The following is a 15,000-nucleotide window of genomic DNA, read 5'->3' as shown; positions in this document are numbered from 1 at the left end:
TCGAGTCATGATTTAGGCCCCGCCCAAAAAACCCAGACCACAAAAATGGTTAGAAACAGTTTAACAGCCACGTAAGTTGGGTAATAAGGTAAGTACTCTGGACATGGAACGATGTAGTGCGTTTAGTCCATTGGATCACTTGGATCAATGGCTGTTTAAAGTAACCAAAGGGCCAGTTATTATATTACCTGACGTCTGATTTCAAGTATAGATGGATGAATATTATAAGAAATACAACATAGCTGTCCGCTAACACAGAGCAGATCTGATTTGATCCTCCGTTGGGCGAGTGGGGACGTAAACAGGAAGGGGCCCCGCGGTGCTGCACGTCACCGGGCCCCCGCTCACGTCGGATCCTCCGCGTTGAAATGGACTTGAGTGTTTTGTTTAGCGTTAGCGGGGCCGGCATCCTTCCTAGATGGACCTTGGAAATGTGTTCACGGGCAGCGGAGGACGTATGGCAGGCACGTGCGAGCGTACCGATGTGCACTGGCTTATATGAAGGTTGGGGCCACGGCAGATAAGTGGTTTAGGATGTAGGAAGAATGAAACATTATTTTTATCCATCTGAGAGCTACCTGGAGAGGGAAATACAGTGGGGTTAATTTCTATGAAGGAAAAGTAAATGTGAAAGGTGAGTGTGTGTGTGTGTGTGTGTGTGTGGTTTTTGGTTCGGTATGAACTGTGTTGGTAAAAAAAACAGAATAAATTAGACAAGTGAATGCACTCTGTCTATTTTGTAACCAAAGACACTAATTGATTGAGTAAAACAACAATTTTTCACTTAAAAATAGGGGACATTGGATAAAATAAATACCTTTTTTTAAAAGGAAAACCTTGTTATTTCCAAACAGGGACGTCACCACTGATTCATTGTAGGCTCATGTGAATGGGCAACTTCATTTACACAGTCTGATACGACTCATAAGACACACAATAACAACACAACAACAGTTGTTGTGGGACTGTGCAATGTCTTTTTTTAAGCGTAGGTTTACAAGCACCAGTAGAGCAGCAGAGTCTGAACACTCTACCACAATGGCGGAAAGTTTTAAAGAGAAACTTGTATTGCCCGTCCGCCATTATGAGATTGCTATCATTTTATGGGTCGCCATGGAAACCCTCAGAAACTAGCGGAAAACAGGTCCGAGAGCGTGATGATGGAGATACGGCGCGGGGACGGTGGCAGTGGCAGTGCCGTGTTTGGTCCGGCAAGCGTTCTCGAGGTCACTTCTTCTCAAGAAGACATTCCGTTGTTGGCCACCAAATGGGCCCCCATCTTCCCCCTGGTGGATATCGTTTTTAATCCTCCAGGCACACGGGTACAATGTGGACCATGATGTACTCTTTGCAGCCGCGTTAACATCAAATATATTGAGGGCTTAGGTAGACAGAGAGAGGGGGGCTACAGTATATGCAGATATTCCTTCAGTGACTTATTTTCTTTCTTTGCCAAAATGATCAGACCTGCCAACCTGCATGCATTTTGTGTACCAACCACGCAATTCTTGGTCAAAATACACAGGTACGAAATGCCAGCTGAAACTACACAAAAAAAGTGTGTATATATCAGATCGATAGATAGTCATTTAATGATGGAAATCAACCAATACAAAACAATATTGTACATTTATTGGGTATTTAAACTCCATCCCTCTGATTTGACCAGAAGCTACGACCTGTGGTTCTGTAAGCCCTCCCTCCCCTCTCACTCAACATCCACTGATACACAGCACTGAGTGCAGCAGTACTTTATTATCCACCGAGGTGTAACGCTGCACTGTGAGCTCAAATGGGAAGTGGGAGAGTTATAATAAAGCACCAAAATGTGACCGTAATGTTAACATAAAACGTAAAACGTGAGATGCACCGTTTGATCTGCCATGACCAGAATTGGTCTGTTTTCACTGGCCGATCAGGGTGAGATATCTTTTCTGATTCTGTGCCGGTCAAATTTACGCGCCCCATACTGTGCTCATGTACTCGTTAAAATGAAAAATGTCGGCTGCAGGTACTTCAAGGTAAACAAAGAAGATTAGATAAATAATTTATCTATCGCCTGACAATCTTCCAAAATTGTGCAGACTGCTTTTCTATCTTCTGGAAAACTCCGCTCCTGATAAAGAGTTGGACTCTTTTTTGAGACTCGGTTCTTGATGAGTCACTCAGTAAAATGAGTCGTTCAATTTGATTCAGTTGGTTTAATGCACGGTGAGGGAAGGAGGACTTCCAGTGAATGAGACTGAGAAGAGTCAGCCATTTATTATTATTCCTTTTTTTTTGATTGATTTGTTTTGGAAGGGCAAGCACCATATACATATAATAGAAAGGTATATTTATCTGGTCATTTCCATGTGAGTTATATGTTGTGTGTAAAAGTTAGTCAATTACAGGTTTCATCATACTAGGACTTGGTGACAATTTTATGTTGTATTTTATTTTATTGGAACTCAGTGAAAGTTTCATGTTCTATTATTGTTCCAAAGTGAATAATGAATAATAATAAATAGTGTCAAAATCAGCAATCTCACTATTGTGATAACTGAAAATTGCAGTGGTAGTCTGTCTGTGCAGCTGTTTAGTCACGTGAGCGTGATCAGTTCACATGATGTGCTTGTCATTGACGTACACCAGATAAACCCAATGAGACCAAATGCTGAGAACATTTTATGTCTCCGATCACAGACATAAACTCAAAATGATTGGACGACAATGTAAAAGACATTTAATAATCAACGTTTTATTATGAACATTGAATGAATCGGCCGAGAAAATAGCAATCGGTGTATCTCTAGTTGGTAAACATGTTTGGTAACTTTACAAGATGATGCATTTAAAGGGATATATCCTAATGACATTTATTTATATAGTTCGTAAGTTCGTGACGAGACGGCTACAGTTTTTAACAGATGGAGTCATTTAGCTGCAGTCACTCAAAGGCAAAAATTCTATCCATGTATTGACGATGGCGAACTCAGATTTCTGACTGGAATACTTTAACCCTGATGTGCTAGTCTAGCAGACAGTGTAGCTGCTGCAGAACTGGTTAGAAGCTCTTTTTTTTTTCCGTAGCTAAGCAACTCTCCTAGTCAGTCTGGTCCGGGCCTCTCGGGGGGCCGTCGGCTGTTTTAGTGTGGTGGAGACGCTCGCTCCGGAGAGAGGATGATCCGTTCCCTCTCGAAAGAGAAAGCCTACGCTTTGCTCTCTGCTCGGTGTCTGTGATTTTGTAAATATCTGTCCCCACGTCTCCGTCCCTGTTCCCCTGTGTGATCAACCAGGGCAGGCCAAGGAAGAGAACCTGGCAAAATTTTCAGAACGCGGCCCAAAAAATAGTTCCACCGAAAGTGTCGAGGAGGGAAGGGATCGAGCGGGGAGGTCGGTGAGGAAAGGGAGGGAGGAAGAGTTAATTTAGCATGTAAGTCCCACATCTCCTCTCTTTCTCTCTCTCTCTCTCTCTCTCTCTCTCTCCATCTCTCTCTTGTTCTCTTCTTCCTATCTGTCTTCCTATTGCCCATGATTCTCTCTCTCTCTGATCTCGCTTTGTTCTGGTGTTGACAGTTTTTTTTCATTTGCCCCTCCTCCAATTCTCTCTCTCTCCCTCCCTCTCTCTCTCATACCCCAAAGTACATTCATCCTTTCCCTTTGCAGGCCTATTACCCCCCTCCACCCTTCCCCCTCCCTCAAGAAGCCTATCCCCTACCACTTACCCCCCCCGCCCCCCCACTCCCCCTCTCCCCATCCTTCTTGGCTCCCTTCCTCTGTTCTCTCCCCTCGGTGTGTCTCACCTTTCTGCTCTCTTCATATTTCATATGAAGCAATCCTTTCCAAGCAGCCAGCTGTGTAAACAACAGGGACCTCAGAACACGCTGGAATAACCTGGACGCCAGGAGAGTGCCGTGCCGTGCCGTGTTAAGACCTGTGACATACGGGGGCGAAGGGGGCTTTCTGGAGTGTGTGTCTTTAATTTTATCGTCGCGGTGTGTGTGTGTGTGTGTGTGTGTGTGTGTGTTTTGTGTCCACGGGTCAGGTGGGCAGATGGTCTGGTTCCAGCTCGGACAGCTACAGCAAAGCTCGGCTTATGTCAGAAAGGCAAATGTAACCACACACACACAATCGCCCAAACAACACACACACACACACACACACACACACACACACACACACACACACACACACACACAGACAGACACACTGCTCATCCTGGGCGTAATGGTTTGCAGGTGTGACGCTCGTTGGCATTTAAGATAATTAAAGGCTGACCTTTTTGCGGGCAAGGCAGAAATGTCACCCAGCCTACTTCTCCGACAAGTGGATGATGGGTGGGGTGTGGGGGACGGGGGCTCTGCCAGGACCACCGAGGATTCTCACCTCCCTTAAATGTGCACCCAGCACCCTTTAACCTTCCTGCACCCCCACCACCACAGTTAGAGGCTGTCAGCCCCTCCGCCCCCCATAATGACCCCATTGCAGCCCTGTGGCCTTGGGCTGGTCAGACCCATTTTGCCCTTGTTCGAGAGGGCGATCCACCCTCAGCCCTGTGACCTAATCAAATGAAGCTCTTAGAAAATTCATTACAAGAGCAACGGTCACTGTATGACTGCAAGTCTTTTTGCAACTGTTACTTTTAGTGCCCTTTTTAAAGGCTACTGTTTCCGGGACTCCCTGGCTCAGCTTGGGCCTAGCTGGGGCGCATGTCGTCTCATATATTTTGTAAGCCCAATGCAGCGAGGCAGCAATGCACCGTAAATAAAACTGTACCGTGAGACTCCTGGGGTGTTTAGATAAAGCGCACACATCACTGGGCACGCTGCTCAACAGTCTCTCAAACGCTCCACACCCCCCCCAACATATACATAGACATTGGTTACATTCATTCAAACACGGACACACACTTGACTACACACATCATGCTCGCACTCATGCACAATCACTCCGGTGACGTTGTAGTGACTATGGCGCACATCAGCCCATGCGGCGCTGCTCATAAAAGTTTCAGTGCATCGTGCCTCAGCGTCTCCCATTATGAGCGGTGCTGGACCAGCGTCCCGCCTTCCACGGTGGAGATTTTATGACATAGATATTTCCATGCCAAACATTTCTCAAAAATTAAAAATGTTCGGGTCATGTAGCGCAGCGCGGCCTTGGAGCCAGCGCAGTTTCTAGAAGGGTGTATCCTTGTCCTGGGAGCATGAATACATACCATGGAAAGCAAGAGGAAGAAAAAAAAAAAACATGGATCCCTCTTCGGTGTGAAACAAAAGCATGTTTTAAGAAATGCATGAAAACAGCGTGTTACAGAGATTGTATTATTTATGTGTTTCGATGGAGAAATCTCCACAGGAAAGGGTAATGTAAATACAGGACTGTTCAACTTCAACCAAACTGTGCCGTACTATTGTCGCATCAAATGTTCTTCGCGTCTGCTGGAGACCACAATGCAAAGACCCTTCTGCTTTGCGCTATCCCTAATACTGTCAAATAGCTTAGCTACGTGGCTAATCCCGGCTCGATAGCATTGCACCTAACTCAGCCCCTCAGACACGGTAGCATCACAGCTAATGCAGTTGACCTCGGGCTGTTCCTGCTAATTCCTTTGACCTTTGGGGTAAGCGACAGCAACATCAAGGATAATTCGATGTCAAGTGGGACATGGGCGTCATGGGTGGTGTGTTTTTGTGTGTGTGTGTGCGTGTGCGTGTGTCTGCAGCCGTACATCCAAGTCTTTGCCCGAGGAGTCGTCCTTTCTTGACAAGACCCGCCGCTGCTTTTTTTTTCCCCGTTCTTGTCATTGACCTTTTTGAACTTCACATGTGTGTGTGTGCGCGCGGCTCTATCTGCCTGTATTAGCTATTCCCCTGCGGCCATGTGGGAAGTGCCGCCTGCCATGTCCGCCACGACCCTGCGCTGCCATTTCGCCGCTTTCGTCGATTATTTATTCAGCATCCGCTGTCACAGCCAATTAGAATCAGTCACTTGCCCCAACGGCCCACCGTGACCTACAACCCTCCGCGACCTATGACCCCTTCCCTGGCAGTAGGCTCATGTTGAGCGTAGCAGGGCAAGCAAGGCAGAAGTGGCCTGTTGGCGTTGTTTTGTTTAAATGCCTTTCAATTCTTATCTATTGTAAGTGATCGCAGACCCTCCCCTACATACAGACACAGACACACACACACACACACACACACACACAAAAACACACACACACACACACACACACACAGCACCTCCATATACTGTAAGGTCTTGAGAGCTGGCCAAAGTGGCCCCTGTCAGCTCCGAAAAGGGTAAGAACAGGGCTGGTCATGTAGCGGTGAAGAGCCCAATATAGCCGGTGAAATGGATGCTCCTGAAAAGGAGTGCGTTAATGGCTGCATGTGAACAAGGCTCGCTAAGGGTCGGCGGGACGGGACCGGTAGAATGTATGCGAGGGCGCTCGGGGGTGGGTTGTGTGTTTGTGTGTGTGTGGAGGGGGTAGGGGGGGTTTAAGTACCTCTGTATCTTTTCTTAGATATTTGCTCCGCGCCGGCTCTGGCTCTTAGAATCCTTCTCCGTCTCGCCTTTCAACCATCTCCAGTGCTTGTGTTGATGGCTGGCTTGAACCAGTCCACTGTGTTGATGTTCTTAACCATTGCTTTCTATAGATATGCCCGAGCCCTTAAAGTAATTCAGCAATGTGTGTGCATGCATGTCTGTTAGCTTCCATGATTGGCGTCTCGGTCGAGTCCCCAGCTGACACATCAGTTGTACACCCACTGTACAAATACACAACTCTTTTATTTGTCTTCCTGCTCACCTGATTTCACTCTCTTTGCTTTTTAATTTCTATACTCTCCATTGGTCTCCTCCCTTTGCCACCCTATTGTCATTTATTTTCTTCCTCCCTTTTTCTTTTCTCTCCTCCATAGAACTGATCTTGTGTGTCAAAAACACTCCATCCATCGCAGTGTTGGTTGACATTCGCGCTTTTCCCAAGAACTCCTTCAGAAAAGAATGGAGGAAAAAAAAAATGTATGTCTATATATATGTATCCCGATCAGCCACAACATCAAAACCACCTGGCTAATATTGTGTGGGTCCCCCTCATGCCGCCAAAACAGCTCTGACCCATCGAGGCATTGACTCCACAAGACTTCTGAAGGTGTCCTCTGGTATCTGGCACCAAGACGATGGCAGCAGATCCTTTAGGGGTCTGGTCTCTTTAGGGGATGGTAGCTCAGGAGGTAGAGCTGGTCGTCTAGTAATCTAAAGGTTGCTGGTTTGATCTCAGGCTCCTCCTGCTAGCATGCTGTAGTGTCCTTGAGCAAGACACTTAACCCCTCATTGCTCCTGATGGCTGCGTCCGTCGGTGTTTGAACAATTGTAAGTCGCTTTGGATAAAAGCGTCTGCTAAATGAAATGTAATGTAATGTAATGTAATCCTTTAAGTCCTGTAAGTTGTGAGGTGGGTCGCCCATGGATCAGGGTTCGTTGTTCCAGCACATCCCACAGATGCTCGATTCGATTGACATCTGGGGAATTTGGAGGAGTAAACACCTTGAACTCTTTTTCAAGTTCCTCAAACCATTCCTGAACAATTTTTTCAGTGTGACAGGGCGCATTATCCGGCTGAAAGAGGCCACTGCCATCAGAGAATACCGTTGCCATCAAGGGGTGTACGTGGTCTGCAACAATGTTTGGGCAGGTGGTCCGTGTCAAAGTAACATCTACATGAATGCCAGGACCCAAGGTTTCCCAGCAGAACATTGCTCAGAGCATCACACTGCGTCCACCGGCTTTGCTTATTCCCGTAATGCAACCTGGTGTCATATCTTCCTCTGGTTAACGACACACACACACACACACATCCGGCAATCCATATGATGTAGAAGAAAACGTGATTCTTCAGACCAGGCCAAATTCTTCCATTGCTTAATGGTCCAGTTTGGACGCTCACTTGCCATTGTAGGCACTTTCGGCAGTGGACAGGGGTCAGCATGAGCACTCTGACCAGTTTGCGGCTACACAGCCCCATACACAGCAAGTTGTGATGCACTGTGTGTTCTGACACCTTGCTATCATAGCCAGCATTACATTTTTCAGCATTTTTTGCTACAGTAGCTCTTCTGTGGGATCGAACCAGACGGGCTATACTTCGCTCCCCACGTGCATCAATGAGCCCATGGGCATCCATGAACCTGTCACCGGTTGTCCTTCCTTGGACCACTTTTGGGAGGTACTAACCACTGCATACCGGGAACACCCCACAAGACCTATCGTTTTGGAGATCTAGCCATCCCAATTTGGGCCCTTGTCAAAGTTGCTCAGATCCTTACACTTGCCCATTTTTCCTGCTTCCAACACATCATCCGCGTGGCATGGTGCCACAGTGCATTGCACTGCTGCCTCACAGCAAGAAGGTCCTGGGTTCGATTCCTGCCTGGGGTGCTGTTGGCACAGTGCTCTGGTGGGTTATCTCCCAATTAGGGGCCTTTCTGTGTGGAGTTTACATGTTCTCCCCGTGCTCACATGGGGTTTCCTCCATGTAACATCAGTAAGGACCCCTACCAAAAACATGCACACATCATCGTCAAGATTCTTCTTCTTCTTCATCAATTTCAAAAACTGACTGTTCACTTGCTGCATAATATATCCCACCCCTTGACAGCTGCCATTGGAACGAGATGAGCCATGTTATTCACCCTCACCTGTTGGTGGTTTTAATGTTGTGGCTGATGTGTATAAATACAGTATATATGTACACACACACATCCGGCCTACTCCCAAAAAGTTAGGGATATTTGGCTTTCGGGTGAAATTTATGGAAAATATAAAAAGTTCACGCTACAGTGATATTATGTCATGAAAGTAGGGCATTTAAGTAGAAGCATGCAATGGTGATTTCCTCATCTCAAACAATTTCTTGAAACAAAAGTCAACAACAGTGGTGGGTTTACTACAACAAAAAATGTCCATGTCTCAATAACTTGTCATGTGTCCTTGAGCATCAATTACAGCTTGACAACGACGTCTCATGCTGTTCACGAGTCGACTTATTGTCTGCTGAGGCCTGGCCCCCCACTCTTCTTTAAGGGCGGCCCTCTACACGGCGACTCAGCTGATCCCACAGGTTTTCTATGGGATTCAGGTCTGAAGAAAGTGCAGGCTACTCCATTTGAGGTACTCCGATCTCCAGCAGCCGTTCCCTAATGATGTAACCTCGATGAGCTGGAGCATTGTTGTCCATGAAGATGAAATTATGCATAGCGCTCTCCTTGACGTCTCCAACATCATTGGCGGCCATCATTTCTGCTCAACGTGAATCGACTTTCATCAGAGAACAGCACTGAGGCCCACTGGTCCATCGTCCAGCGTAAATGCTCCCTGGCCCATGCAAGACGATGATGCCTGTGCCTGGTGGTGTGGTCAGGTACCCTTGCAGGTGGTCTAGCACGCAGACCACGTTGATGTAAACGGTTTTGAATGGTCTGACGTGACACTTGGGTGCCTCTCACCTCCCTTAAATGTGCCTGGAGTTGAGTGGCATTCATCATCCGGTTCCACAGGGCACTGTTCACAATGCAGCGGTCATCAGTGTGGGATGTGGCCAAAGGACGTTCACTTCTATGCCTTTCTGTGACTCTTCCAGTCTCTGTATCTCTGTTGCAACCTGCTGATGACACTCTGTGACACTCTAAGCTCAGTGGCCACTTCCCTCTGAGAACATCCTGTTTGAAACCTCGCAACGGCGAGGTACAGTTGTTAGGGTTGTTGTTAGATGTTGTTAGAGTTGAGAGGATCAGTTGTTAGGTGTCGTCTTGGTCTCATGATGTCAAAATGTGAACAGCTTGATGAAGAGGACTGTTTAAATTCCAATTCCAATTGAACCAGGAAATTTATTGGTCGATTCATGGATCAAACACCTGTTCTCCTTGTTAGAGAACAGCAAGTTGTGCAAAAAGTACTGAAACATTGAATAGTTGGACATGTGCATTCAAAAGTTTAGAGAAGGTCAAATTAAGTTCACCTGTAAAGGTTATAGTCCTGAAATTTCACCCAAAAGCAGAATACCCCTAACTTTTTGTGAGTGTATATATATATATTTATGCTTGTGTGTGATTGATTGAAATGTACTGCCTATATATGTGTGCTGTGGGTGTGGAGGAACACAATGTGGGGATTTTTGTGGGTGCGCGCATGTGTGTGTCTGTCTGTGTGTGTGTGGCCGATAAGAGGGTGCCCTTAGTGACAGCAGCTCCAGAGTGTGAGAAGGTCACGTGCACGTCAGCAGCTTTGTGCTGCTCTGGCGTTACATGGTGCAGTTTTTGTGGCGCGTCAAATGCCTTGCTCCCACAGAACGCCCTTGTTTTGTGTGTGTGTGTGTGTGTGTGTGTGTGTGTGTGTCTGTGTGTGTGTGTGTGTGTGTGTGTGTGTGTGTGTGTGTGTGTGTGTGTGTGTGTGTGTGTGTGTCTTTTGCACCTTTTGCCCTCACTGTTGGCAGAGGGAGTACACGGCTGGTCAAATGCAGTGTACTTCTGTCCAGTAGACTGCTCTGGTGTGTGTACCGTAAAATCAGACTACCCCCCCCCCATACTAAATACAGTACAATGCATATACTTTATCCAGAATTAGGCTTCACAAATATACCATTTAGCTTAAACTTTGCTGACAAAAGCGCAAACCTCACTTTTAAAAAACAAAACAAGGTATTTAACAATACAATTCCTCCAACAACCCCTCGTGGAACCCCTCCGTTAACAGATGTGTGTGTGCAAATATGTAGCTTAGCTTTAATCGTCACTTTAGAAACGTGTGATCTTTGACATATCATGTCGTCAACATTCGTCCAGTCCAGGAATCGGGACACGTTACATCGTCTTCATCTTCGGACCGTCTTCCAGGAGAGAGAACTGCTTTCCCCCACCTGGGAATTGCCATCAGGAGGTGCTGACACCATCCCTACGTCATTCATTTTACTCCAAAGACCAACCCCGTCACCTCAACTCCAACTTTAGCAGCAGAAACTCTGTGAACCACGCTAGGCCCTCTGATCACATCACAGGGTTCAGATTTCGGGAAAATGGACAAATCTGTTATCGACACGCCCAATTTATGCGCTTTCCGTGTTAAAAATTCACAACCTCTACATTCAAATTGGCTGCTTTAGTGTGGCGGTAAATAATAGCGGCGGGGAAAACGGTGCCTGTGTCTTTAGCCAACAGTTTCATTGCACAGCACATTTTTGGTTATATGGGGAAATAGGAATATATTTTATTGTTTGATGTACTGTGTCAACATTGTGCCTTTTGGTATTTGCTGTTCTGACAGCCAAGCAGAGATTCACAGCTGCGAGGGTGAAAGAGCTTTAGCCAGTCACAACTGTAACTGTGGTTAGGTCTACGCTTCAATTCAATTCAAGATGGTTTAACAAGTAGCTTGTCAGGAGCAGTCCAATAGGCCGTTAAAATCATGTAGCTCCTTTAGCCTTTATAACCTGCCATTAAAGCTCTTTGCTTAATACAAATACAGCCCTCAGACCCCTGGGTGGAGACCACTTTAGTGATAATCAATAAAAATGAGCGGGCTAATACAAGGACACCCCTGTAAACCCAGCTCTCAGCCTGATGAAGAGACACATAGGGGCTTTGTTATTTCAGTGCCCTATTTCAAGTTCTTACTGTTTGGCAGATTTACCGTCAAAAGCCATCCCACACAACAACAATACCCGACTGGTGGCTCCACTGAGCATCTCGACTCCATCAGCTGAGCAGTGAGTGCGTTGCTTCGGGGGACGGAGTGGCTCCTGATAAAGGGGGGGTCTTACATTCACTGCCACTTGAATGGATAGTCTAGCTTTATTGACTATCTGGCTGGAGCTGTCCTATAGAATACCCAATAATGTAACGGAGACAGAGATGTTGGTGGACGTGGGATGTAAAAAGTTCACTGGGCTTTTAGACCACACAGCTGTGAGTACAGTCATACAGCATTAATGCTCGCCATCGCGGGTCACCAATAACCACCATACATTGCACTATTTATATCCCCACCACTCTACACATGTACAAGCACACATCTGATGGGAGGAAAGGTGAAATGATAAATGAAAATAGTCGATCAATAGACTATTCATTGAATAACATTTTAAGAATGGAAAACTCTATTAAGTGGTTCTTGTACAAAAACTGTAATATGTGCCATTTACAACATTACCCATAAGTGAATGGCAGTGTTTGTTCTGTATTATAAAATGAAAGGCTATGTTTTGGACCACAGGGTAGACATACTCCCTCTTAATTCGACCAATCATGGAGGATCATCATACTGCACTTCCTGTACTTCCCTACCACTATCTCGATAAAGGCTCATGACAGTCAACACTATGAAGTCATGCAATTTTCATCAAACAGTCCAAGCAAGTCAATTATTTAGGGCTCTAATGTAACAAGGAATCAGGAACTGGAGATACAGTATCAACCTGAACATTGCTTGCACTTCTTTAAACGCAGTCGAACATGTAGTGCATCATACTACATATATTTTTTATGGTATCTTTTTAGCATCTCGCGCTTACAGTATGTATGCGTACAGGAATATTTCCCTTAAATACAAAGTTACTGCGCTTCTGTTTATTTAGAAAAATAAATGTTTTTTTTTGGGCTGTGGGGAGGTTTGCGTGTCTGTGCTTCTACATGTTATTTTGTTTCATTTTGGTTTGCTGTATGCAAGCGCACGCCTTGCCGTTAGAATGCAAAGGAAAAAGAGGGCTATAAAAGTCTCCAGTGGGCTGAGAATGGTGCCTGGGGGAGTACCCCCTCATAATTAGTAAAGTTTTCTTGAGTGTTGCTGTTTTTCTTTATGTCTGTGCTCCACTCCCACAGTGTTTGCAGCCCAACGATGCTAATGAGTGCGTATATTAGAGAACAGAGCTTCAAGGAGACGTCGTACACCCACTTCTCCTCTTGGTTTTATTGCTCCGTTAGATAATTAAGCCGGACGGGCTGTTTTTGTAACATTTCAGACGAGACATTACCATTAATTAGTGTCAAAAGAAAAGAACTGTTTTGCTCAAGTGCTTAAGTACAAGGGGAAAGCGTCTCTTTATCTTGTCACTAAAGGTCTCTTTCTGTCTACCCCCCACACCCCTCTCTCTCTCTCTCTCTCTCTCTCTCTCTCTCTCTCTCGATCTCTCTCTCTCTCTGTAGCTGAAGACTTGGGACACGCTGCAGAAGAGGGAGAGGACAAACCCAGGAGAGGGCTGTTGCGTAGTCATCATGTGATGGATGCATACTCCTCAAAAGCGCTCTGTAGTAGAAGAGTGACTCAACGCTTTTCCGTGGAACCTTGTGGAAAACCGACACCCCCCATCGCCACTATTAACACCACCACCACCACCACCACTACCCAGCAGCCCACAGGAGAGCTGTCATTAGAGCCACCTCCTTCTTACCCCACTGGGCCTTTCACTTTGTATTTGCCTCCTAAATAACAACCCGGGACACCTTGCCCTTGTGTAGGGCATCAACAACGACCATTTTCGGGACGGCCACGTCCCAGTTTCCAAACAAAGGAGGATTTTAACCGTGAAGTCTGGCGGCGTACTGGAATAGCCACCAACACATTTTCCATATGGGGGATTAGCTCGACGGGGTCAATCTCATCCACACAGACTCCATTTTGGCTCCGTGTGTCAAATCCTGTTTGATTTTGATAGTGGACCCTGTGCGACCGGAGGTGGATTGAGCCGTCATGGCTGGGAAGGGCAACCCGCTGCCTGGCCCCCACCTCAATGGCTTCCCCATGCCTACGTACTCCTACTTCTTCCCCCACATGTTGGGGGGCCTGTCGCCCCCCGCCTTGCCAGGACTGTCCCTCAGCGGATACAGCACCCCGTCACCAGCCAGTAAGTACCCCCCCCACCCCCTCTACGCGACACACACTCCTAAACTCATTCTCCGCTAGTTGTGCTTCCATGATAGAGACATTTTTCTGAATGCAGCATGCTGCGGTTTGACATGTCAGTGCTTCTGGAGCACCACAGAGCTTGGCTTGTTGTGCATGTTGGTTGCATGTTGGAGTAGAAAGGCAGAATGAGATATATTTAGGTACCCGTGTGTGTGTGTGTGTGTGTGTGTGTGTGTGTGTGTTCTGGTTTATCTTTATAATGGTGGTACACTGAAGGTTCCCTGCTGCGTCTGTGTTCCTTAGCGTGTGTTTGTATGTGTATGTGCGTGTGTGTGTGTGTGTTGGTAGAAGAGTGTTATCTCATCCAGTTTAGATCATTTCTCCATGAAAGATGTGTATGTTGGTAAACAGAGAACAGCCGAACACATGTACACACACACACACACACACACACACACACACACACACACACACACACACACTCATAGACACACATTTACTTGCATAGCGCCTCAAGCGCTGTCCTCAATTTTAGTCACACACACACACGCACACACACACACACACACACACACACACACACACACACACACACACCAAAATGCATGCACAAAACACCAAAATGCACACACACGTCAGTGTAGATCATAGCAAAGCAGGGCAGGACAGCCAGCAGAGAACATTGTTTATTTTAGAAACACAAACCTGGCAACCGCCCTCCAAATAAATCTCCTAGAATTACCGTCATTGGATCCAAACTTGAGGCTCTCATCTCCATCTCACGTGGCCAACGATGCCGAGATACGCACCTCAGACGCATTAACTGACTGGTCAGAAGAATTGTCTTTTTAAAACTTTTAGCTAAAATAATTTTTCTGTACAAAAAGATTAGGAAATGAAAAAAAAAAACAAAAAAACAAAAAACAAAAAATAAAAAACATTTTAAGCAGGCGTCGCCTTTCACCGAGGAGTGTCGTTGCACAGCCCTTACGCCTCCGATATACAGTGGTACCTTGATTTACGAGTGCACTAACATACAAGTTTTTTGAGTTACGAGCCGTCGTTCCGTCGATTTTTTTGTATTGATTTGCGAGCAAAAATGTGAGTTACGAGGAGTGA

The 15,000-nt window shown here is 46.1% G+C and overlaps 1 protein-coding gene across 1 annotated transcript in view; it reads left to right on the top strand.

Moving 5' to 3' along the window:
• Positions 1-13,397: 13,397 nt before the first annotated feature.
• Positions 13,398-15,000, top strand: part of raraa (retinoic acid receptor, alpha a) — a 99,731-nt gene continuing 98,128 nt past the window's right edge. The window contains exon 1 of the mRNA XM_080021592.1: positions 13,398-13,879. Coding sequence (XP_079877718.1) covers positions 13,726-13,879 — 154 coding nt within the window. The 5' untranslated portion in view covers positions 13,398-13,725. The remainder of the gene's footprint in view (positions 13,880-15,000) is intronic.

This window comes from Zeus faber, assembly GCF_960531495.2.
Source record: "Zeus faber genome assembly, chromosome: 20".
Classification (NCBI taxonomy): domain Eukaryota; kingdom Metazoa; phylum Chordata; class Actinopteri; order Zeiformes; family Zeidae; genus Zeus; species Zeus faber.
The sequence above is the reverse complement of the archived record's forward strand: the minus strand, read 5'-3'. Positions and strand labels throughout refer to the sequence as shown.